The sequence below is a fragment of the Rattus norvegicus genome, chromosome 7, assembly GCF_021556685.1.
Source record: "Rattus norvegicus strain SHRSP/BbbUtx chromosome 7, alternate assembly SHRSP_T2T, whole genome shotgun sequence".
Taxonomy (NCBI): Eukaryota; Metazoa; Chordata; class Mammalia; order Rodentia; family Muridae; genus Rattus; species Rattus norvegicus.
The window spans coordinates 16,678,882-16,703,740 of record NC_141540.1 but is presented as its reverse complement, the minus strand read 5'-3'; the positions used below and the strand labels follow the sequence as shown (position 1 = coordinate 16,703,740).

Genomic DNA, 24,859 nt, shown 5'->3' with positions numbered 1-24,859 from the left:
TTTGAGGGATGTATGTCGTGCGGCGGGACGGCAACAGTGGCTGACGAAGCTGTCCTGAGAACTGCTGAACCAGGGACAGTCCTGGAATTCTGAAAGCTGCAGGGACTCGCCTAAGACCACACAATCAGAAAGTGGCAGCTCAGAGATTCACACCCAAGACTCTGGCCTTGTTTTTTATCTCTTCCAATCCTCCTGACCCTCCAAACTGACCAGTCCAGCTCTTCCAGCTCTCGGCCTTTCATGACTTCTTGGATCTCTTCCCGGCACTTGTCCTGGTACTCCGGATACTTCGCCAGGTTGAACAGCGCCCACGACAGCCCACTAGATGTTGTGTCATGACCTGTGGGCAGACATATGTTGGAAGATTAGAGTGTCCCCCAGGGTGTTCCCCACAGCAGGAAGATGGTGGTACTTCTTCCCACCGACCCTCAGACTCCCTCAGCATCCTTACCCTCAAACATGAACGTATCCGCCTCAGCCCGGATGTCTTCGTCAGATAATTCTTTCCCCTCTTCATCCTAGAATGGGCAGCAGAGGATGCTGAGCTCGCTGTACTCCTCACCATCTGTGCTCCACTTCCTACATCCTCCCCGAAAGTCAGATACCTGTTTCCCCATTTGCTGTTTTCATTTCTTTTTTTTCTTTCTTTCTTTTTTTCGGAGCTGGGGACCGAACCCAGGGCCTTGCGCTTCCTAGGCAAGCGCTCTACCGCTGAGCTAAATCCCCAGCCCCGTCCTTTCTCTCTACTTTTATGTTTTACATTTATCTATTGTGCGCCACGTTTATGGTGCACGTGTGAGAAGCAGAGGATAACTTGATGAGGTCATCTCTCGCCTTCGAACATGTGGGTACCAGGGACTGATCTCCGGTTGTCAGGCCTTGCAGCAATCCCATTTACCAGCCTAGCCGTGTTCCCAGATTGTCTTGTCTTGCACCCCACTCTATCAGAGACTCCGTGTGCAGCCCAGACTGGTCTCAAATGTGAGATCCTCCTGTCTCGGTCTCCCAAAATTTGGGGTTACAGATGTGTACCACTGTGCCTGGCTTGCCATCCTGCTCCACCTCGCTTAAACTAAAGGGTGTAAGTGTTCCAGGCAGAGCAAAGGATGCAGCCTACCATAAGAAAGACAAATGGAGAAAGGGGAGGAATGTCAAAGGGAGTTCATACAACATCACTTGATGTTTATGTTACAGCCCAAAAAACGAGTCAGGGAGACAAAAGGATGGGTCGATAAGAAAAGGTGTCTCCTGCCCACCTCGACAGCCTGAGTTCAATTCCTAGAACCCACATGGTATAAAAAGAGAAACATGGGGCTGGGGATTTAGCTCAGTGGTAGAGCGCTTACCTAGGAAGCGCAAGGCCCTGGGTTCGATCCCCAGCTCCGAAAAAAAGAACCAAAAAAAAAAAAAAAAAAAGAGAAACAGCTCCTACAGTTTGCCCTCTGGCCTCCATGTTTCACCTGTTATGTGACCCAGCATAGTGTCAAATTGACAATTCTGTTTCGACTCCCCAAGTCCTGGGATTATGTGTCACCACAGCCAGCTATTCTAAATTCCATGGAGATAAGTCTACAAAGGGACCATCGACATTTTTGCATGCCACTGCTTAATCTTTTTTCTTTCTCTCCTTCTCTCCTTCTCTCTTTCTTTCTTTCTTTCTTTCTTTCTTTCTTTCTTTTTTTCTTGGAGCTGAGGACTGAACCCAGGGCCTTGTGCTTGCTAGGCGAGCGCTCTACCGCTGAGCTAAATCCCCAACCCCATCACTGCTTAATCTTAATGCTGCACAACTGTATTTATCGAGCGGTCTCTGACAGACATTTATCCTGCAAGATAGCCAACAACTTTGTCATCAGGTCTTACCAGCACCAAGATACAAGAGACAGGTGCTGCCATCGCCATCAAATACCCTGTAAGTGGCAGAGCCATGGCTGGAATCGAGAGCTATATCAAAAATTCCACACAAGAAGCTGAATGTGGGGGTCATACCCCTGTGATACCAGCCCTAGGAAGATGGAGGCAGGAGGTCAGAAATTCAGTCATCCTCAGCTACACACGGATTTTGAGATTAGGATTGGCAAGATGAGACACTGCCTCAAAAATAAATAAAAAATAAAAATAAAGCAACAGACAAGGGAGGCTGGAAAGACAGGGAAGAGCTCACTGCTCCTGCTCTGGATTTGGTTCTCAGTGCCCACATCAGGTAGCTTACAACGGCCTGTAACTCCAGCTCCAAGGAGTCTGAACTCCTTCTGGGCTAAGGGCACTGGTACTCAGACACAAACGTGTACACATATTTAAAATAAATGTAAAAACAAGGGGCTGGAGGGAGGGTTCTGAGGGTAAGAGCACTTGCAGTACAAATATGAAGACTCGAGTTTAGATCTCCAACACCCATGTGAAAAAAGAAGAAAGGAAAGGAAGGGAGGGAGGGAGGGGAGGAAGGAGGGAGGGAAGAAAGGGAGGGAGGAAAAAGAGGGAGGGAGGGAAGGGAGGGAGGGGAGGGAGGGAGGAAATGGAGAGAGGGAGGGAGGGAGGGAGGAAGGAAGGAAGGAAGGAAGGAAGGAAGGAAGGAAGGAAGTCAGTCATGTTTGGGGTACACTAGGGACAGAGTCACACAGATCTCTATTTTTGGCTGAACAACCAAACTAGATAAAATGTCAAGACTCCAGTCCTGTGAGAGACTCTGTCTCAAGGTGGTAAGTCAGAGAGTAAAAGAGGAAGACACCAAACTTTCTGCTCTGGCTGCCAAATCCAGATGTGTCTGTATCGACACCCACACGCACACACACGTATATACACACCATACACATAAATCCACAGAAGAGTGAGTTGAATGATAGTGCACTTGCCTTGTACTCTTTATGCCCTAGCTTTCAGTCTCAGAACTCCAGTGACAACAAAAATAAGAGCATTGGGGCTGGAAGTTTGCTCGGTGGTTACAAGAACTGCTCTTCTAACGGATCCTCATTCACTTCCTAGCACCCGTGTGGACTGGCTTCCAACTATGTGTAACTCCGGGTATCTACTGCCCTCTTCTGGCCGCCATGGGCATTGGCACTTGTATACACATACCCACCAATAGACACGTAGTTAAAAACAAGAGTATCTGCACAGAACCTACACACATATTCTTGTATACTTTAATCCATGAGTAGGAAACAGACTAGCTGGGCATGGTGGCAGACATGTAATCTCACCATCCAGGAGGCTGAGAAGGAGGATTGAGGCCAACCTGAGAACTGGAGAAGAAAAGGAAGGGGGTGGGGATAAGTAGGTTGAGCTGGCAAGATGGCACTTTGACACCAAGCCAGGTGGACCTGAGTTTGATCCCTAGGACCAGACCCACGTGGTTGAAGGAGAAAACCAATTCCCAAAAGTTGTATTCTGACCTCCACAGGGGCTCTGTAGCAGGCATGTACACCCCATAAACAGAGAGAAACACACACACACACACACACACACACACACACACACACACACACACACCACACACACACAGAGGGGGAGTAGGAGAGGAGGGGAGAAGGAAGGGAAGAGAGGGGAAGGGGTAGGGAGGGGGAGGGAGAGAGGGAGGGAGGGAGGGAGGGAGGGAGAGAGAGAGAGAGAGAGAGAGAGAGAGAGAGAGAGAGAGAGAGAGAGAGAGATATCGAGATCAGGCTGTCCTGGATCTTGCTATATAGACTCCCCTGGCCTCTAACTCACAGGACTCTGCCTGCCTCTGCCTTTTGAGTATTAGGAGTAAAGGCAGGTACTACATGCTTGGCCAACCACCGTAATTAAAAAGCTTTGTTTTAAAAGAAAGACGCTGTGCAGTCTCCAGTACAGAGCTTAATTGTTTTGACACCAGTTGGACTTGCAGTCGGCTTTCTTAAGTATACAGGGATATTCCACAGGAAAAACCACACGCTAGACCATAATGGGGCTCACTAAATTCAAAGGACTGAAGTACTCTGTTGTGATAGCTGAATGAGCCTTCCCACATTTATGAGCTACGGACCCCTTGCTGTAACCCCCCACAACTTTGAGCACTCAGTGCAATTCCCAGCCGGCCTCTAGGGGCAGGAGTCCGCTTCCACCAATTCTCACCTTGGCCAGCAGCAGCACGTCTATGAAGTCCAAGGTCTTGCCCTGCTTGGCCTTCAGCCATGCCTCGGCACCCAGCTCGCGCAGCGCCCGCCGCCGCTGCTGTATGACTTCAGTAGTGAAGTTGTGCACCGTGTCGCAGGCCTGGCGGAAGCGCCGCCCGTCGGCAGTGAGGTAGTAGATGAAATCCAGATAGTGATGCAAGCGGTATTGGCGCCGCACCACCAGAGCGCTCAGTTCAATAATGGAGGAGATGTAATCGCTCAATTTCCTGCAGAGAGAAGGGCTGTGAGCCACTTGTACGGCCCAGAGACACACGTGGGGCCCAGGGTCCGTTGCATAACGACAAACAGAGATCTTATATTAACCTTTTTTTTCTGTTATGAGTATGCATGTTTGCCAGAGCGTATGTCTGTGCACCAGCTGTGTGCAGCGTCTGAAGAGACAAAAGGAAGTCTGATCCGCTGGGGCTGGAGTTACAGATGATTGCGAGCCGCCATGTGGGTGTCTGGAACTGGACACTGAGCTCTCTAAGGGCAGCAAGTGTTCTTAATAGCTGGGCCATCTCTGACCCATATATAGTTTTTTAAATCTATTCTCTCTCTCTCTCTCTCTCTCTCTCTCTCTCTCTCTCTCTCTCTCTCTCTCTCTGCGCGTGAGTGCGTGCGTGCGTGCGTGTGTGCATGGTGCTAGAGATGGAATATAAAGTTTTGTGTATTATTCAAGGCAAGCACTTTACCAACTGAGCTATATCAGCAGCCTTTCTTTCTCTCTTTCTCTCTCTCTTTCTTTCTTTTTTTTTTAAGTGGAGTCTTATGTTGCCCGGGACGAACTCAAACTCACTATGTAGCCAAGAATGACCTTGAATTTCTGATTTTCCTGCCTTTAGTCACTTGAGTACTTGAATTACACCACCACACACGGCTTACTTTATTTAAATGCTTTTTGTCTTCTCATTATTTTATTCTTATATTTATTTTATGTGTCCAAGTGCTTTGCTTGCACACACATGCACCACATGTGTCCCTGGTACCCTCAGAAGCCAGGAGCGGATGTCGGATCCCTGGAACTAGAGTTACAGACGGTGGTGAATTGCCAGGTGGATGCTAAAGATCAAAGCCGGATCCTCTGTAATAGCATCAAGTGCTCCTACTCACTTAGACACCTCTCCGCCATGCCTTTATTATTAACCCCAGGGACAGGGGCTCCTGAGTGTGTGCATGCAGGTGCCCTGCGAGGCCAGAAGAGTGCACCAGATCCCCCGGATGTGGAAGTACAGGTGGCTTTCAACTGCCCGTCACGAATGCTTAGGACCAAATTCTAGTCCTCCGCAAGGCACTATGTGCTTGTAACCTCAGCCCCATACCTGCTTTATTTTATTTTATTTTATTTTATTTTATTTTATTTCACAAGACCAGAAATGGAGTAGAGGACGTTCTACCTGAGAGACGCTGCTTCAGACCTGCACAGCCAGCCCCATAACGAATATTGAGGCATGAACTGAGTAATGTTATTTTACTAGTTCAGTCAACAAATACTCACTGAACGCTTTTCATACGCCAGGGAAACTGTCAAATCATTTTATCCCTAGAGCGTCTCTCAGAGTCAGATATTTTCACCTTTGCCTTACAAAGGACTGGAGGTTGTGGCTCCGTCCTGTAATCCCAACACGCAGGAGGTGGAAGCAGAGGGCTCGGGGGCCACCCTGGGTACCGTATGAAAGTCTGTGTCAGAAACCAGGAAGGTAGGACGGAGGCATGACCCAGGCCTTAAGAGCACACGCTGCTCTCCCAGAGGATTCAGGTTTGATTGCCAGAGCCATGCTGGACCTCTCGCAGCTGCCTGTAACTGCAGCTCCAGATTGCCTGACACCTCTAGGTTCTATAGGCGCCTGCACGCATATGCACGTACCTATGCACAGACATAGGCGTAAGATTTAAAGACAAAGTAAAATTTTCATATGTATATATTTTTTTAAGGAAGGAAAGGAAGTGGGATAAGGAAGAAGAAAGGGGGATAAAGATGAAATAACAATACAGGAAGAAAAAGAAGAAAAATAACAATACATCAAGAAAAAGAAGAAAAATAACAATACAGGAAGAAAAAGAAGAAAAATAACAATACATCAAGAAAAAGAAGAAAAATAACAATACAGGAAGAAAAAGAAGAGGAGGAGGAGGGGATAAGAGGGAAGAAAAGGGATAAGGAGAGGAGGAGGGAGAAGAGAAAGGAGAACTACGAAATGAAAGGAAGAGTTGGACATCTCTAGGCTATACCCTGTCTGTGGAGAAATGGGGAGAGAGTGTCTCCTGAGTGTTAAGTGCCGAGACACCGACATTGGTTTGCTTACTTAATTATGCATTTATATGTTCTTTGTTTTAATTTCTGTTTGTTTGTCTGTTGTTTATTGTTTGCTTGCTTGCTTGATTTTTAGGTAAGTTCTTCCAAGATGACCCAGGATAGCGCGAGCTAGCCTTGACTTAAAGCAGTCCACCCACCTCTGACTCCAGAGCACTGAGATCATGTGCCACCATGATGTCTGGGGTTTTTTGAGACTGGCTTTCAGTACGTTGTCCAGGCTTAACTCAAATTCGGCATCCTCTCACCTCAACCTCTCAAATGGCTGAGTTAGAGATCCTAGGCATGGACCAGCCCAAATCTCATTTAATCCTTTTAATAAGAGAACTGAAGCTGAGAGAGGTGATGTCACCTTGGGGGCCACCCAGAAAGAAATAGAAAGAAACGAAGGTGTCTTTCTGAGGGCGCATGGGTCCTAACTTGCAGCACAATAGAGACCAACCCCCCCCTCCTCCCATTCCCACCCACCCTGGGGGCCAAACTTACTCCTGGCAGTCACTACTGTAACTGAACACACATTTCTGAAGGCTGTCCAGGGTCATGAGGCTGACGTGCTCGAACATGTCAAAGGAGGTCACCGAGCCCTCTGCCAGATGCCGCCGCCATTTAGCCTGTAAGGGAGACATGGCAACCAGGCATGAAAAGCACAAACCCCAGCTGCTCAGACAGGAGCCAAGCAGGATCCCCAGCGCCAACCCAGTTCATACGTAGTAAGGGACGCCCCGCCTCCAGCTCCATTCGCCCGCCTCACAAGATGAGGCCAACCCCTTCCCGAGACTCAGTCTTAGGACTCACGTGCATGATGTTCACGCTCTGGTTGAAAATCTTCATGTAGGGCTTCAGGATGTCAAAGTGGAAGGCAGGCGTGAGCAGACGGCGGTGCCGGCTCCATTTGTTCCCTTTGCTGATCAAAAGCCCATCCCCTGGACCCAGAAAACCAAGACTAGAAGCCTATCCCTGTTGAAGCCCTCCCAGGAAGCCCACGCCCTTCCCTCATTCCCTGCGCAGAGGATAATCGATCCGTAAGGCTCCATCCGGTTTCAGTATGAGCTGTGCTTCGAGCCCATTGGAAAACCACAAAGGAGGCACTGGGCCCATCTTCCCCCAACTGCCCGCTGGTGCCTGCTTTATGTGATCTCAGTTCATCCTGAGATTGAAAGGTTATAGGAAGTCTAAGGCCATGTACTAGAAATGAAGGGAATCTCCAGCCCCAAGATACACACCAAGCAGGGCTTTTGTCTTTACTGGGATAGGAATCTGGGGAGAGGACAATGCTAGACGCCAAGGGATAAGGACACTCCCTGAAGAACTCGCCTAATGGGAAATCCACGGGGCAGAGAGATATCAGAACTATAAAAGCCAGTTTGGGATCAGATTGGGGGATGGGCAGCCATTATCCTTTTCTCTATGCTAACGCTCAACTCTGTGTTACATTGTAAGGCAAACTGACTTACTTTCCCTACTCTGAGTCTCCAGTACTCTTATGAAGCAAGGATCCTTGTTTCCCACACCCGAAACTCCATCCTCCCGCCCCCCTTCAGCACTTACCTAACCAAGGTTTCAGGAAGCTATAGAAAAACTCATCCTTGGGCGCAATGGCAGCTGTGGAGAGAGGAACGGCAGCGATGGTTCTAGACCGTGTTGTGACCCTTGACCTCTGCTCGTGACTTTCTCCGGCCGCTTTTCTGGGCTCCCGCCTCCCATCTGGCCCTACCTTCACACCGCGAGTAATCTTACAGGATGCTCATCTGAACGTGAGTCTCTCCTGCTCAGACACCTCGCAAGGCTCGCTACTGCTCTTGTCGAAAGAGCTTGGAGGTAGCCATGGTGTGCATTCTGCTTGGACGTTATGCTTACAATCCAAGCCGCTGAGAGGCTAAGTCAGGAGGATCACTGTAAATTTCGGAACGGTGTCGATTATATACATAGTGAGTTCCAGGCCAGTCTGGGCTGCTGTGTAATAACAGCTTTTCTTGTGGAGGTAGGGGTAGGAAGGTTGTGCCTACAGGATAGCTCTGTGTGAAAGTGGCCTTTCCTCCCTGATGACCTGACTTTAACAACCTGGAACTCAGAAGGAAGAAGCTGTCCTCTGGCATCCACATACATGATGTGGTACCTACTCATGATATCGAACACACACATGCATACACATATACATGTAGCAAACTAAAGAATATAAAACACAAACGTTAGAGAAATATCGATCTATCTATCCATCATCTATCATCTATCTATTTATCATCTACCTACCTACCTACCTACCTACCTATGTTTGTATTCGTAGGCACACACGCATACCCTGGCACTTGTATGGAGGTCAGAGGACAACATGTAGGAGTCAACACTCCCCTTCTATCTGGGTCACAGAGATCAAATTCATTTTGTCAGGCTTGCATGCCAACGATCTCGTTTACCTGCTGAGTCATTTCATTGGCCCCGAATGTTGGCCTATCTTATATTAAAAAATAAAAAAAAATAAAAACTAATCAAATCAAATCAAGAGAATCCATTCTCCGCCCACCACTGCTGGCTCCGCCTCATCCGGTCCCTGTGTGCCTCTTCCACACAGCACACCGTTACTCACACACGCCAGGCTGCGTTCCCATAGGGAGGAGAACACCCTCTAACCCTCTCTGCTCTTTGTTATCAGCTCTGGCCATCTGAGTGGCAGCAGTCCTCCTACAGCCAGCCTGACTTTCCTTGTCTGTCTGCTCTGCTGGCCCCAAGGGGATCTAATCTTTCGGCACAGGCAGAGTCTTTGCCAAGCCACCCACCTGCCATTTTCATTTTCAAGGGCTCCTTTTCAAAGCCAGCAGTAATAGGCCCTGGTCTAGACTTTGCTCCAAGCAGACAGCTCCACCCTCTGAGCCCTCACCACTCTGCCACACAGAACCAACAACACAGAGTCTCTCTGCTCCTAAAGGTCAGGTGACCCTGGCGGCGGGGAGAGCGTGCCTGTGTTCCCCAAAGTTCTGATGCTGAGGTAGAAAATTGAAGTCAGCTTGTGAAACAGTAGTGAAACTCTTTCAGTTGGTAAGGCACTTACCTTGCAAGCACAAGGGCCTGAACTTGGTCCCCAGAACCCATATTTAAACAGTAACAACAAAGCCAATGAGAGAGTGAGCGGGCTGGTAAGATGACTCCCTGGGCAATGGCCAAGCTTATGGCCAAGCCTGAACACCTAAGTTCCCAAATCGGGTCCCACAGATGGAGAGAACCAACCCCTGTGGTTTGTTCTCTGACCTCGTCACATATGTCACATACATCACATACGTCACATACGCTGTGGCACTAGAGTGCCTCCACTCCCCTCTCCACATCCCAGCAGTGTGGGGATGGAGAGAAGCAAATGTCTGAAACTCACAGCAAGCTCCAGGCCAATGAGAGGTCCTGCCTCAAAAATAAAGTGGACAGAACCCGAGGAATGACAGCTGAGGTCATCCTCAGGCCTCCACATGCACACATGCATGTATACATACACCCCCAAACCAATACACACACACACACACACACACACACACACACACACACACACAAAAGCTGGATATTGCCCAATTCACAAGTTAGAGAACCAGGAAGGCCCACATTTTCCTTTTCTAACCCACGTGCACTAAGTTTTCTGGCTGGGTCTGGCTACCATAACAGTCAGGGATACTGACATGGCGGGTTTGGCTGAGCTGGCACTAATGAGGCAGGTCAGGGTGTCCCACAGCAGGGTATTGGAGTGAGTTTCCTGCCACTGATGGACACTGCTGCTTGTTTGTGACAAGTGCAAGCTCTGCAGTGAGATCCGGAAGGAACCCCATGTCACTGTGGGACACCATGCCCCCAAGAACTTCAAAGAGGAGGGTGCTATTCGTCACTACGAGGTTCAGAACGCCAGTGGATCCCAGATCTCTGCAGATGATCTCGCAAAGACTGCTAACAGCGGAAACCCAGAGAAATCAAAGGCGAGGCAGTGAGATGGGCTTGGTGGTGACACCTGCAAGCTCAGGAGGAGGCAGGAAGTTCAGAAGTTCAAGGTCACCGTGAGCTACAGAGGAAGTTCAAAGTCAGCCCGGGACACCTGGGACTCTACCAAAACAAACAAAGCAAAACAAAAACCACCTTTCATTCGGTGAATGAATGAATCAAAGGGTGGGTGGATGACAGAAAAAAATGGAGTCGGGAAAGGGAAGATGGCTCTAAAAGTAAGAGCACTTGTGTAAGATAAGAACTGAGTGTTGGTCCCAGAACCCAAGGAAAAACAAATCATGGACCAGGGAGATGGCTCCTTGAGTTAAGGTACTTGTCACCAAGCCTAAAGACCTGAGTTAGATCCTCAGAAATCCCATGGTTAAGGAAGACCATCAAGTCTTGCAAGTTGTTCTCTCACCTCTGCGTATGTGGTGTGGCTTACATATACCCCAACACACCTACAAAACACATACATACATACATACATACATACATACATACATACATACATACGTACATACCGTAATTATAAAAAACAAGTCAGACATGGCTGCGTGCACCTCTCACCCCAGGGCTGGAGAGTGAAAAGAGAATATCTAAGGCTCACAAGCCACCAGGCTAACTGAAGAACATCAAGCCCCAGGTTCTGTAAGGATATGCTCCTCGTATTATAAGTGTGCACAGTCACATATACATGTGTACACATGCATGTGCATACACATACACACATGCATACTTGTTTTTAATTTTAAAAGAATAAAGCAGAGAAAGGAAGGGAAGGAGAAATGGATATTGGATGGATGGATGGATGGATGGATGGATGGATGGATGGATGGATGGATAGTTAGGGCTGGTGGACAGATAGATGGGTTGACAGATGGGTGGATGAATGAGAAGAAGGGTAGGAATATGGATGGGTGGTAGATGAATGGTAGGTAGATGGATAATTGGGCAATTGGGTGAGTGGATGGATGGGTGGATGAATGTGTAGGGAGATGAATGAGTTGGTAGGTGGGTGGGTAAGTGGGTGAATGGATGACCAAATTGGTGAGTAATTTGATGTATAAACAGACAGATTGATGGATGAATGTAAAGATGGGTAGGCAGATAGGTGAGTGAATAGATATACGCATGGATGAATGTATGGGTGGATAGTTGAATAGGTGGGTGGGTGGATGGATGGATGGATGGATGGATGGATGAATAGTTGAATAGGTGGGTGGATGGATGGATGGATGGATGGATAGTTGAATAGGTGGATGGATGGATGGATAGTTGAATAGGTGGGTGGGTGGATGGATAGTTGAATAGGTGGGTGGGTGGATGGATGGATGGGTGGATAGTTGAATAGGTGGGTGGGTGGATGGATAGTTGAATAGGTGGGTGGGTGGATGGATGGATGGATGGATGGATGGATGGATGGGTGGATAGTTGAATAGGTGGGTGGATGGATGGATGAATGGATGGATGGGTGGATGGGTGGATAGTTGAATAGGTGGGTGGATGGATGGATGGATGGCTTCATCCTCCTTGTACACCATAGAAAGGTTTGAGCGGACAGGCATCCAAGAGGAAATATATACACCCAATGTGACTCAGCCACCAATGAGCACTCTCCTGCATTGGCAAACGGTGTGCACAGTCATCCTTCATCAGCACAGCCCTTCTGTTGCCTTTCTGTGCCCAACCCATGCAAGGTGGTGCCAGTGACCCAAGCATGGCTCAGCTCCACTCCCTGCCTTCAGGAGCTCCTGGGTAGTGTGGGAAAGGGAAGGAGAGGTCCATGCCAGTCAAAAGGCAGAGAGTGTGCCAGGTGCTATGAAAGCTACTGGGTAAAGGCTACTGGAAGGCAGAAAGGCTTCCTAGTAGCAGAGGCACTGAAAGCTGGATGGCAGGATAGCCACCTCTTTCCTCTCTTAGTCTTGGAATCCAGGCTAAAGTAGTCAGGAAGTCTTACTGACACTCAGAGCTGGTTCAGTGCTGCCTGGCTCATATACCTGCCATTGGCCCTAGCACCATCTGCTTCTTGGTCCAGCTCTTGCTTAACTCTTGGCCTCATTTCCACGTGGGAATGCACACACCTTCCACTGCATCCAAGCCAGGGTACCTGAATTTCAATAGTACCTTCCAACATCTGTGCCTCTGGACTGGCGAGCCTCTCTATCTTGAGCTCTACACCTACCTAACTCCTACACATCCTTCAAAGCCTCACTTTGTTGACCCTTTTTCCAGGAACCTCTTTACTTTCCTATCCTCTGTCCCCTCCCCAACTCTATCACTGTCCCTCCATGATGGTCACGCTAGGCGAAAGAAACTGCCTCCACCAGGCTGGTAATGCCACATCAAAGGAAAGGGCTTCAGAAAGGTTCCTGCTACATGGTGCCCTATTCAGAGGAGCTCTCTCTCTCTCTCTCTCTCTCTCTCTCACACACACACACACACACACACACACACACACACACACACACACACACAAAACTGGGGCCAGACTTCAGCCCTGCCACTACTTCTCATGTCAACCTAGTTAGACAGTTCACCATTCTGGCCTCCCATCTCACTTTTTTGTTTGGTTTTGTTTTGTTAAATTGCATTTACTTGTTTAAGTGTGTGTGTGTGTGTGTGTGTGTGTGTGTGTGTGTGTGTGTGTGTGTGTGTTGTATGCCAAGCAAGGTATGAAGGTAGAGGTGAAAAGACCACTTGCAGGAGTAGCTTCTCTCCTTCCATTGTGGGGGTTCTGGGTCTCCTCAGTCACCAGGCTTGGCAGCAAGCACTTTCCCTCCATCCTGATGCAGGGCAGCTGCTCCCCGAATCTGCACACTGGGTGTCAGTGACTGACGGACCAACAGTTCCTGACCCGTTACTCTGATTACAACGATCACTTATTGGTAGCAAACAGTCGTGAGAGGAAGACTCGGGAAGCCTGTCAGTGAGCAACGAACGCACAGCCATTTGCTGGAAAATGGCAAGAGAATTCCTTAGAAAGTAAATTATAGGGATAAGGAGTGTGGGTCAGGAGTAAGACACTTGCCCCACAAGTGCAAAAACCTGGGTTCAGGTCTCCTGGAACCATTTCAGGCCAGACGGGGTATCACTCCTACAGAGAGATGGAGGGAGGGATAGGTGAAGGTGCCTGGACAACAGCAAGGAACGAGAGACCCTGGACCCAGAAGCAGGTAAGGCTGCTTTCTCCCAAGCCCCACATTCATATACGTAAACATGCATACACAAATTAAAAAAAATATTTCTTAAACATCAAGTGGAGACAGGGTTCAGTAGCAGAGTGTTTGCCTACTGTGCTCAAAGCCCTGAGTTCCATGCCCAGTATCAGGGGAAGAGAGATAGAGGAGGGCCAGCAAGATGGCTCAGTGGCTAAAGGCACCTACACACAGGCCAAACAACCTGAGTTTGATCGCTGGGACTTACGTGGAGGAGAATTGATTCCTACAAGTTGTCTTCTGACCTACACACACACACACACACACACACACACACACACACACACACACACACACACACAAATAAAAACAAAAATAAATCTTGTTCTGCATGTCAGGAGCTCTGAGAGAATCTCCCAGCAGCTGACTGAAACAGATGCAGAGACCCACAGCCAAACGATGGCCAAAGGTCGGAGTCTTATGAAAGAGTTGTGGGAAGAAGGATTGATAGCCCTAAAGGGGATAAGAACTCCAGAGGAAAATCGACAGACAACCAACCTGGACCCCTAGGAGCTCTCAGAGACTGAACCATCAGCCAAAGAGCACACATGGGCTAGAATGAGACCCAGCACGTATGTAGCAGTTATGCGGCTCAGTCTGCATGGCTGCCTTTTCTGGCCTCAGTGGAAGGAATGTGTCTAATACTACAAAGACTTGACGTGTCAGGGTCAGGGGGTGGGGGAACACCCAGGGAGTGCCCTACTCCTCAGAGGAGATGGGGAGAGGGGAGGAGGAGGGCAGCGTTTGGAATGTTAATTAATTTCTTAAAAGGTAAAATAAATGGACAAAAAGCAGGCTGGAGGCGCGGGGTCGGGGTGGGTGTGAGAGTACAGCCCTGTGTGTAAACGTTCCCAGCAGCACCATTCAAAGCAGCTAGCAGGTAAGTGACTAAACGAAGTTCGATCCATCTATACAATAGACCCTAAAAAGAGCACAAGATTGATCTGCACAATGGTGTAGATGAACCTGGAAGACAAGAGGCTGACTGAGGGAAACCAGACACCAAAGCGGCGTCTGGAAACCTCAAGTTCATCTGAGAGAAAGAAGCTTACGGGAGCCAGGAGATACAGCAGGGAGGAACCAGAGACCAATTTGCCTCACAGCACAAGCTCTCTGTGGGATGATGAAAACGCTTTGAAACCAGAGAGAGTACGTTGTTCAAACTTGTGAACACACCCAAACATCATGGTTCACCTACAAACGCCGCAATGTACACTGGGTCAGGTCTTCCTCAACACGGAAAGCCCTGTGTGGGGGCGTCCGGGGCAACCCTGGCTGTGGCAGGTGGCCACGCCCACGATGAGGGGCAAGAGGGCAGGAAGCTGTGGGGCCCCATTCCCCACTCCAGGCTGACTCGGCTCCATTCTGTCCCTCTCAGTTCCATCCTGCTGCTCTTATGGAAGCAGCCAGGGCTACAGACCTGAACAGGAAGAAAGAGCCAAGAGGAAACCAGCCCTGTTTGCCAAGCACCTGAGCACAGGTGAAGCTCTCTTTGTAGAAATTGACCTAGGAACCTGATGGTGGGAGGAGAGAAGGGGGAGGAGGAGGAGGAGGGGGAGACGGAAAAGGAAGAGGAGAAGGAAGAGGAGGGGGGAGAAGGAGGAGAAGGAGGAGGAAAAGAAGAAAAAGGGAGGGAGAAGGAAGAGGAGGAGGAGAAGGAAGGGGGAGGAGAAGGAAGAGGAAGAGGAGGAGGGGGAGGAGGAAGAGGAAGAGGAGGAGGGGGAGGAGGGGAGGAAGAGAAGAAAGAGGAGGGAGGAGGAGGAAGAGGAGGAGGAGGAAGAGGAGGAGGAGGGGGAGGAGGAGAGGAGAAGAAAGGGGACGAGGAAGAGGAAGAGGAGGGGAGGAGAAGGAAGGGGAGGAGGAAGAGGAAGAGGAGGAGGGGGAGGAGGGGAGGAGGAGAAGAAAGAGGAGGGAGGAGGAGGAAGAGGGGGAGGAGGGGGAGGAGGAAGAGGAGGAGGGGGAGGAGGGGAGGAGGAGAAGAAAGAGGAGGGAGGAGGAAGAAGAGGAAGAGGAGGAGGGGGAGGAGGGGAGGAGGAGGAAGGGGAGGAGGAAGAGGAAGAGGAGGGGAGGAGGAGGAAGGGGAGGAGGGGAGGAGGAGAAGAAAGAGGAGGGAGGAGGAAGAAGAGGAGGAGGAGGAGGGGGAGGAGGGGAGGAGGAGGAAGGGGAGGAGGAAGAGGAAGAGGAGGGGAGGAGGAGGAAGGGGAGGAGGAAGAGGAGGAGGGGGAGGAGGGGAGGAGGAAGAGGAAGAGGAGGAGGGGGAGGAGGGGAGGAGGAGAAGAAAGAGGAGGGAGGAGGAGGAAGAAGAGGGGGAGGAGGGGGAGGAGGAAGAGGAGGAAGAGGGGGAGGAGGGGAGGAGGAGAAGAAAGAGGAGGGAGGAGGAGGAAAGGAGGAGGGGGAGGAGGGGAGGAGAAGGAAGGGGAGGAGGAAGAGGAAGAGGAGGATGGGGAGGGGGAAGGAGGAGAAGAGGAAGAGGAGGAGGGGGAGGAGGGGAGGAAGAGGAAGGGGAGGAGGAAGAAGACAAGGTGACTTCCTCTGAGGGTAAAGGAGCTTGCTACTGAGCTTGGGGGCCTCAGCTCCACCCTCAGGACTCACGGAGGGGGGGATCTGACTTCCACAATTTTATGAATCTATGAAAACACACACACACACACACACACACACTAAAATGTAGTAATAAACATTTAAGGCACAAGAGAACGGAGCAGTGGCACACACCTGAGCAGATCACCGGTGCGAGCTAGCCTGGGCTACATAAAGAGACCTATCTCCAAATACCAGACTGTGGTTCCAACCCCCACGGGGTGAAGTGAAACGCAGAACCTCACCAAAGGTCATGCTTGCAAGGTCATGCTGAGGATCCACTTCAGGGGGATAGACCTGGATAGACGCACCCACCCCAAAGGGTTAGGACTGAAAATGGCACCCCTAGAAAACAGACCCCTGGGCGATCGTGGAAGGCTTCCTGGAAGAGCTGAGTGTTGAGGATGGGTGAGAACTCATCAAGCGCACTTGGCATCAGTGGGACAGCAAAGAGAGGTACTGACTTCCGCCTCCCTGCCAGCAAGCTGCCTACTGGGCCACCAAAATGCTTGGTCTTGGTAGGTGTGTCACAGTCTTAATGAAGGGACTGTCATGGCCTCCAACTGAGCAACACTTACTTTCTGATAGGTAAGTTGCTCAGATGTGACTCCAGCAGGTGCCCAGCCCTGCAGTGTACCTGACACTCTTACACACCAGCCCACTATTGCCCAAGTCCTCACAACCTCATGGCCTGGCCCACTTTGGTGAACTCCTATCCATCCCTCAAAGCCCTACCCAAGGAACACTTCCTCCGGAGCACCCACATATCTGTAACCTGAGGAGGGTTCTGGGAGTTTAAATGACTCATCCCTCAGAGGCCTACCTGAGGCACCCAATACAGGCTTGATGTAATCAGGATGCACAAGCACCAGCAGAGGCAGGAAAGGTCCGACCCATGCCAGGATGATGTGGTGCATGGTATCCAGCACTTTCTTCTCATTCTGAAGGCCCTTCTCATTGGGAAGATACTGCGACAGAGAGAAGGGGGTAATGAAGACGTGACGGCTCATGCTTCTCCCTTCCTCCCCCTCCTGTCTCTCTTCTCCAGAACATGGAAGATGTGGTGCCTTGCCAAGCTTCTCTGAGTCGTTCCCTACTCTTAAATAAGAACGAAAACAGGGCTGGGGGCATGGCTCAGGGACAGAGCCCCTGACCAGAATCCCCCATCTGGGGACATGCCCGAGGGGTAGAATGTGTGAGACATTGCCTCATATGTGTGGGAACCTGGATTCCAAAGTCAGCACGTCACAGACAGACAGACAGACAGACAGACAAGTGCCCAGATCTGACTGGCCTGTACCTATGTGTGTGAGGTCCTCTAAGACAATGATTCTCAACCTTCCTGATGCCGTAACTCTTTAATGCAGTGACCCCCAACCATATGTCCGCTGCCACTCCATAACTGAAATGTTGCTACCGAAAATCATGGCGCAATAAATATCCGTGTTTCCCAATGGTCTCATACAATCCCTGTGAAGGGGTCATTCTATCTCTGAAGGGCTTGCAGCTCCCAGGTTGAGAACCACTGCTCTAGATGGTAACGGGGAACAGGAGAAGGGTGTGACTAGAATCCAGAGGATGGCAGTTTCAAGGCCAGTGGAGTTACAGAAGACAAGGTCTTTCCATGTTGCCCAGGATGAAGCCCTGAGTTCAGATGACTCTTCCCAGTCAGCTTCCTGAGAAACCGGGACCAGAGGTTTGTGTCACCATGCAAACTAATCTTTATGTCTCGAATGCATCATAGCCATAGCCCTAGGCTGGAGCTCTCCATTCTTGCTTAGCTCCCTAACTTTTTAAAGAGACCCTTGGTGTCTCAGACATGGTTGCTCACAGCTGTAATCTCAACACTCATGAGGCTAAGGCAAGAGGATTCATTGTGATTTTGAGGCTAGCCTGGGCTAAATATGAATTCCAGGCCAAACTGAGCTGCAGAATGAGATCCTGTCTCAAAGCAAAAATTAAGAACAAAACTGGATAAGTCAGGCATCCTCAGATACGTCTGTAATCCCAGCACTTAAGAGACTGATACAGGAAGGTCATAAGTTTGAGGTTAGCCTGGCCTACATGACAAGACTTTGTGTTAAAAAAAAGAAAAATGCAAGGAGAGAGTATAAATCCCAAGGTAGCATCATAGCGCTCCAATAATGAGAAAAGCCACATATGATAGTGTACACCTTTGCTGCCTTTAATCCCAGCACTTGGGAGGCAGACGCATGCAGATCTCTGTGAGTTCAAGACCAGGCTAGTGTACATAGCAAGTTCTAGGACAGCCAGGACTACATAAAGATACCATGTCCCAAAACAAAACAAACAAAAGAATAAGAGTAGACTCACTCTAAGAGGTAAAGAAACAAAATCTCCAGGAGGCCCCTCTTTGCCCCCACTCTGGGCCCTGGACCCAAAATTTTGGGGATCAGTACTCCCCTTCTTCATTAGTAGCTATAGAACTATAGAAAAAAACTTTTTTTTTTTTTTGGTTCTTTTTTTTTGGAGCTGGGGACCTAGGTAAGCGCTCTACCACTGAGCTAAATCCCCAACCCCAAAAAAACTTATCTTTAATTTTTGTTCCTTTTATTTTAGTTTTTTGTTTTGTTTTGTTTTGTTTTGTTTGTTTGTTTTGGTTTTGGTTTTTTGTTTTTTTTTTTTGGTTCTTTTTTTCGGAGCTGGGGACCGAACCCAGGGCCTTGTGCTTCCTAGGCAAGCTCTCTACCACTGAGCTAAATCCCCAACCCCTTATTTTAGTTTTTAATAATTTATTCTTATTTTATGGGCATTGCTATTTTGCCTACATGTATGTCCGTGTGGGAGTCTCAGATCTTGTTACTACAGACAGTTATGAGCCACCATGCGGGTGGGTGCAGGGGAATTGAACCTGGGTCCTGCGGAAAAGCTTGCAGAGCCTTTTCTCCAGCCTCTCCCAACCCTGTCATTGTTGTTCTAGGCATGGGTCATTTTCTTTAAAAAGCAATTGGTTGTGCCCATAACTGCAGTGCCACTATCGCATCCAGTAAGACCCCTGGTGACACCATTTAAACCCCAGTGGCCTGCATTCCAGCTTCCAATTCTGTGAAAGCTAGCCAGCGGGAGACACTTAACATTACAGTCACTCTGCCTCCTCCCATACGATGAATCTACCCCCCCCCCCCCCCCCCCGTCCCCCGGGGGCTGAGGACTGAACCCAGGGCGTTGCGCTTGCTAGGCAAGCGCTCTACCACTGAGCTAAATCCCCAACCCCGGTGAATCTACTTCTAACCCAGTCTGCCCAGCTCTGCCCCTGCCCACTCACCATGCTCATGTGGCCCAGTAGCCAGTGGCGGCCTGGAGGCTCTGGGAAGCAGCTCAGCCGGCGACAGGTGATGCGGAAGTCACTGAATAATTTGAATGCCTGCAGGAGCAGGCGGAAGAGGAGGAAAAGGAGGAAAAGCAGCAGAGCCGATAGGACGTACACGCGGAAGGCGGTCTTCTCCAGTCCCAGCAGGTACAGCAGGTAGTCGGTGATGGGTAGCATCCTAGGAGACACGCAGGCACCAATCAGCGAGGAGAGAAGGAACCCGGCTCTAGCTTGCCTGCTTCGCACACCGGAGAGACTCAGCGGCTCTCCCAGATGACCTACGACCTTCACTTTGTCAGCACATGCATGAATCTTTCTTAAAACAAACAAACGAACACAAACAAAAACAAAACGAAATCCACTGGGGCCTGGCAATGGTGGCACACACCTTTGTTCCCAGCACTCGGGAGACAGAGGCAGGTGGATCACTGAGTTTGAGGCCGGCCTGGTCTACAGAGTGAGTCCCAGGACAGTGGAGGCTGCACAGAGAAACCGTGTCTCAAAAATAAATAAACAAATATAACTTTTTTAAAAGTCTCGTGTTCAATTACGTTTTCGTGTGGGGCGAAGGGTTCTGCTTGTGAGGGCAGTAGCTATAGAGGCTCAGAGAGGGCTTAGGAGTCACAAGGCCACCGGAAATGGGTGCTGGGGCCTCAAACTCAAGTCCTCCAGAAGAGAAGCAGCGCTTGCAATGGCTGAGCCATCCCCCAGTCCTGCTTTTCCACCCTTATTTTCTTTTCTATTTATTCATTTGTATACTCATTTGTGTGTGTATGTGTGTATGTATGTATGTATGTATGTATGTTTGTATGTATGTGTGTATGTGTGTGTATGTGTGTATGTGTATGTATGTGTGTATGCATGTGTGTCTATGTGTGTATGTATGTATGTGTGTATGTATGTGTGTATGTGTGTGTATGTATGTGTGCTTACGTATGTATGTATGTATGTATGTATGTATTTTGTATTTATTATTTATTTGTTTATTCATTTGTGTGTGTATGTATGTGTGTATGTATGTGTGTATGTGTGTGTATGTATGTGTGTGTATGTATGTATGTGTGCTTACGTATGTATGTATGTATTTTGTATTTATTATTTATTTGTTTATTCATTTGTGTGTGTATGTGTGTATGTGTGTGTATGTATGTGTGTATGTGTGTATGTATATATGTGTGTGTATGTATGTGTATATATGTATGTTGCTTGTATGTATGTATTTTGTATTTATTTATTTATGTGTTTATTTTGCAGTATTGAAGATGCTATACCCAACAAGTGCTCTAACCTCCCTCCATGAACCCAGCCCCAGGGCACCCTCTTGATCCTCCTATTATAGGGCTTTCTCTGCCTGGGCATAGATGGTCACAACCTGGGAGGCAAAACACACACACCACACACACACACACACACACACACACACACACACACATACACACACACACCACACATACGCAGACCACAAAGAGGCCCTCAACCAATGTCCCAAGGGTATTATTGGTAAATCATTCTCTCTCTGTCTCTGTCTCTATCTCTGTCTCTGTCTCTGTCTCTCTCTCTCTCTCTCGTGTGTGTGTGTGTGTGTGTGTGTGTGTGTGTGTGTGTGTAATAACACTGAGATGTTGATCCTAGCAGAATTAACTCCAGCAACCCAAAGCAAGAACTTTCCTAATTGGCTTTCTCCCTTTCGTTTCTTACTATCTTCTCTTTTCTTTCTTACTTTTTTCAGTTTATAGTGAAGATTCACATAATACACAACATTTTTTTTAATTTTCGGAAATTTAAATGTTTAATTGTGCATATGTGTCTGTGTGTGAGTATGTGCACCCAGAGACCAAATCAGTGGATCCCTCTGGCAATGGAATTACCGGCAGCTGTGAGTCACCGAACATGGGTGCTAGGAGCTCTGTAAGAGCAGTACACACACTGAGCCACCTTCCCAGCTCCTAAAATGCCATCGTTAAATGAGCAATTCATATAACAGAATATTATTTGGCCACAAAAAAGAACAGTCTGTTATTTTTTGGCCAAATGCGTGCAGGAAAACATGTTAAATAAAATAAATCACTCAACGTTTCTTTGATTCATTGGCTGGAAAACATCATGTTAAGTACAATCAGTCACTCAATCTTCTTTCATGGATGGATGGATGGATGGATGGGTTGATTGATTGATTGATTGATTGATTAAAACAGTGTCCTGCCCAGGTTAGCTTTAACTCTTGGTGTGAAGTGATACTGGGCTTCACCCTTCAAGCAGTTGAGACTGCAGGTTTGTGTAGCCATGCAGGGCAAGGAAAGCAGGTGAAATGCAGAAAAATAAATGGCGGGCCAAGCGTGGTAGCACACGTTTACATTCCCACTCCTCAGGAAGCTGAAGCAGGGGGATTACAAGTGAGGCTGGCCTGGGGAGCACAGCTAAATGTTTTCAGACGAAGGAGGCAGGCAAGAAGGGAACATCTCATATGTGAATACACTTTTTAAAGTTCATTGAGGTATAGTACTGATAATTTAGAGTCTGAGAAGAAAGCTGGGCACATGCCAACAATCCCCGCTACTCCGAAGACTGATGTAGGAGGATTAAAAAAATCCAAGCTCTGAGGGACTGGAGAGATGGCTCTCCAGTGGTTAAGAACACTTCATGCTTTTCCAGAGGACCCCAGTTTTGTTTCCAACACACAACCTCAGGCAGTTCACAGCCATCTGTAACTCCAGCTCCGACACCCTCTTCTGACTTCCTCAGTTACTTATGTACACATGCATTCACACACAAACACACATCACACACACACAAACACACACAAAATAAATACACACACATATACACACACAAACACACACATCACACACACACGCACAAACACACATCACACACACAAACACATCACACACAAAAAAATACACACATATCACACACACACTCACACACACATCACACACACAAACACACACACAAAATACACACATACACACACACAAACATACACACACACAAACATACACATCACACACACTCACACATCACACACACAGACACACAAAAACACACATGCACACAAACACGCAAAAAAATACCACACACATACACAAACACACACACAACACACTCACACAACACACACAAAAATACACACATACACACACAAACACACACACAATACACTCACACTCACACACACACTCACACACACACACACACACATACATAAAAGTGAAAGAAAAGAAATCACAACCAAGGTTTCTTCAGATCACATAGTAAGTCCCAGGTAAAAGACTCCATGATACTGTCTCAAATGTATATGTATATGTATTTCTGGAAGCCAAGTGTGGTGGCGTATGCCTGAACTCTCTGCACTGGAGAAACCCAGGCTGAGGGTTACAGAGCATGTTCTGAGTCGGAAGTACCTCAGAATAGATCCCATCACAAGAACAAATAATTAACAAAAATCATGAAATTAATCAGGAAGTACATTTTTCACTGGCAGTTAGCACTTTGACAATGTTGTGCAGACACTGCCTCTGTCCGCAACAGTTTTATCAAAACAATACCCAGTGTCCATTAGCAGTCACTTACATACGAAATTTGGCATCTACTGATCTCCCTTCCTTCTTTTCTCTTATCCTTTTAAAACAATTTTTTTGAGACAGACATGGTCCCATGTGTGCAGGCTAGCCTCAGACCCTCAGGATAGCTAAAGCTGGATCTTGTCCTCTGCATAACAGAACCTCCCAAGTGCTGGGATGTCACGTGAGCCACCTCATCCCATCTACTCAGTGCCTGGTCTCCCTTGTGTTTTTGTGGGTTTTCTTCTCTTTTGCAGAAATGGCACTGTTTTTGTCTGGCGCATTCACTCTACCCGTTCCAACTGCAGCCACCCTGGCCAGGATCACGGCTGTGACCTTTGCACTACTGAGTAATACCCCATTATGTGGACAATCCACACTTTGGTTCTCGTCTGTTGGCTATTTGGTCCGTTTCCGTCTCTGGGGATGGAGAAATGTGCTACTCTTGAGCACGTGCGTGTACGTGTTCGTCTGGGTACCTGCGTTCAATTCTCTCAACTTTCTTCTCGCTTTCCTGGTATTTGCTGAAACCACTTCTCAGAGAAGTTGCTGGGACTCAGATCCTTGACCTTGGGCCAGCTCCTGAAGGAAATGAAACAGCGAGGGGAGTTGAAGAGTGAGCAGGGCTGTGTGCTCTGCAGGCTTAGCCCCACACACCACACAGCTGGGAGGTCATCTTCTCCGGGAATCTCACACAGGCCGGGAAGTTGAATCTCAGCTCAGTTCCACCAATCCAAGGAAGAACTGAGTACCAGGGCCTTGTGTCAGCTGCGGAGTGTCTGCCTAGAGAGCCCCAGTGAGGAGCTAAGACATGACTCAGAGGCAGGACCCTGGCTCAGCATTCCAAAGCCCTCAGCTTAATTCCTAGCGCTGCAAAAGCAGAATAAAATAAAATAAAGTTTTGGTGAAGAAGTGGAATAGAATGTAAACAGTTCGACCACTGCAGAAGACACTCCAACTGTTCCTTTGAGAACTAAAGAGAAAGCAGTGTGTGGCGGTGCCTGCTCTGTTCAGCACTCAGAGGACTGAAGCAGGAGGAACAGGAGTTCAAGTCCATCCTGTGTCTAGTTCTCACCTGAGCTACACAAGACCTTACCTTTTTTTTTTTTTTAAAAAACTCTTTTTTTTTAAATTTTATGTATGTGAGTACACTAATCACTGTCTTGAGACACACCAGAAGAGGGCATCAGATCCCATTACAGATGGTTGTGAGCCACCATGTGGTTGCTGGGAATTGAACTCAGGACCTCTGGAAGAGCAGTCAGTGCTCTTAACCACTGAGCCATCTCTCCAGCCCAAGACCTTACCTTTTTTATTAAACACGTGCACACGTGCATGCATGAGTATACACACACACACACACACACACACACACACACACACACACACACAAACCTAGAATAACGTAACCCAGCAAGTCCGCCTCTGGGTGTATATCCAGATGAAAGATCTCAGTTATTTGTATAGCTTGCCCACAGCAGCAATATTCATGACAGCCCAAACCACGCTACTGTCCCTACACGGGCGAGTGGAGCAGTAAGAGATGGTGTATACATACTGTAGAAAATCACTCAGCGAAGACCAGGAAGAAGACGTCAAGCATGTGCTGTGACACAAGTGAGTCCTAAGGACATTACGCTCAGTGAAATAAGCCCATCACAGGAAAAGATCAATATTTAGATAGACATTGTTGCTCATGAATGCAACCCCAGCATTTAGTGGATTGAGGCAGGAGAATTGTGTGTTCGAGGTCAACCTGGGCTTGCAAATAA

At 48.3% G+C, this 24,859-nt stretch overlaps 1 protein-coding gene across 3 annotated transcripts in view; it reads right to left on the bottom strand.

The window, feature by feature from the left end:
- The window catches only part of Cyp4f39 (cytochrome P450, family 4, subfamily f, polypeptide 39), a 72,979-nt gene that overhangs the window by 9,059 nt on the left and 39,061 nt on the right, over nucleotides 1-24,859 (bottom strand). For 2 of the 3 annotated variants that reach the window (NM_001399679.1, XM_087556175.1), the window contains 9 exon segments: nucleotides 211-340; nucleotides 452-518; nucleotides 4,087-4,354; nucleotides 6,928-7,052; nucleotides 7,237-7,364; nucleotides 7,990-8,043; nucleotides 17,017-17,161; nucleotides 19,480-19,702; nucleotides 23,567-23,669. In NM_001399679.1, the coding sequence (NP_001386608.1) occupies nucleotides 211-340; nucleotides 452-518; nucleotides 4,087-4,354; nucleotides 6,928-7,052; nucleotides 7,237-7,364; nucleotides 7,990-8,043; nucleotides 17,017-17,161; nucleotides 19,480-19,701 (1,139 nt within the window). In that variant the 5' untranslated portion in view covers nucleotide 19,702; nucleotides 23,567-23,669. 3 annotated transcript variants of the gene reach the window in all.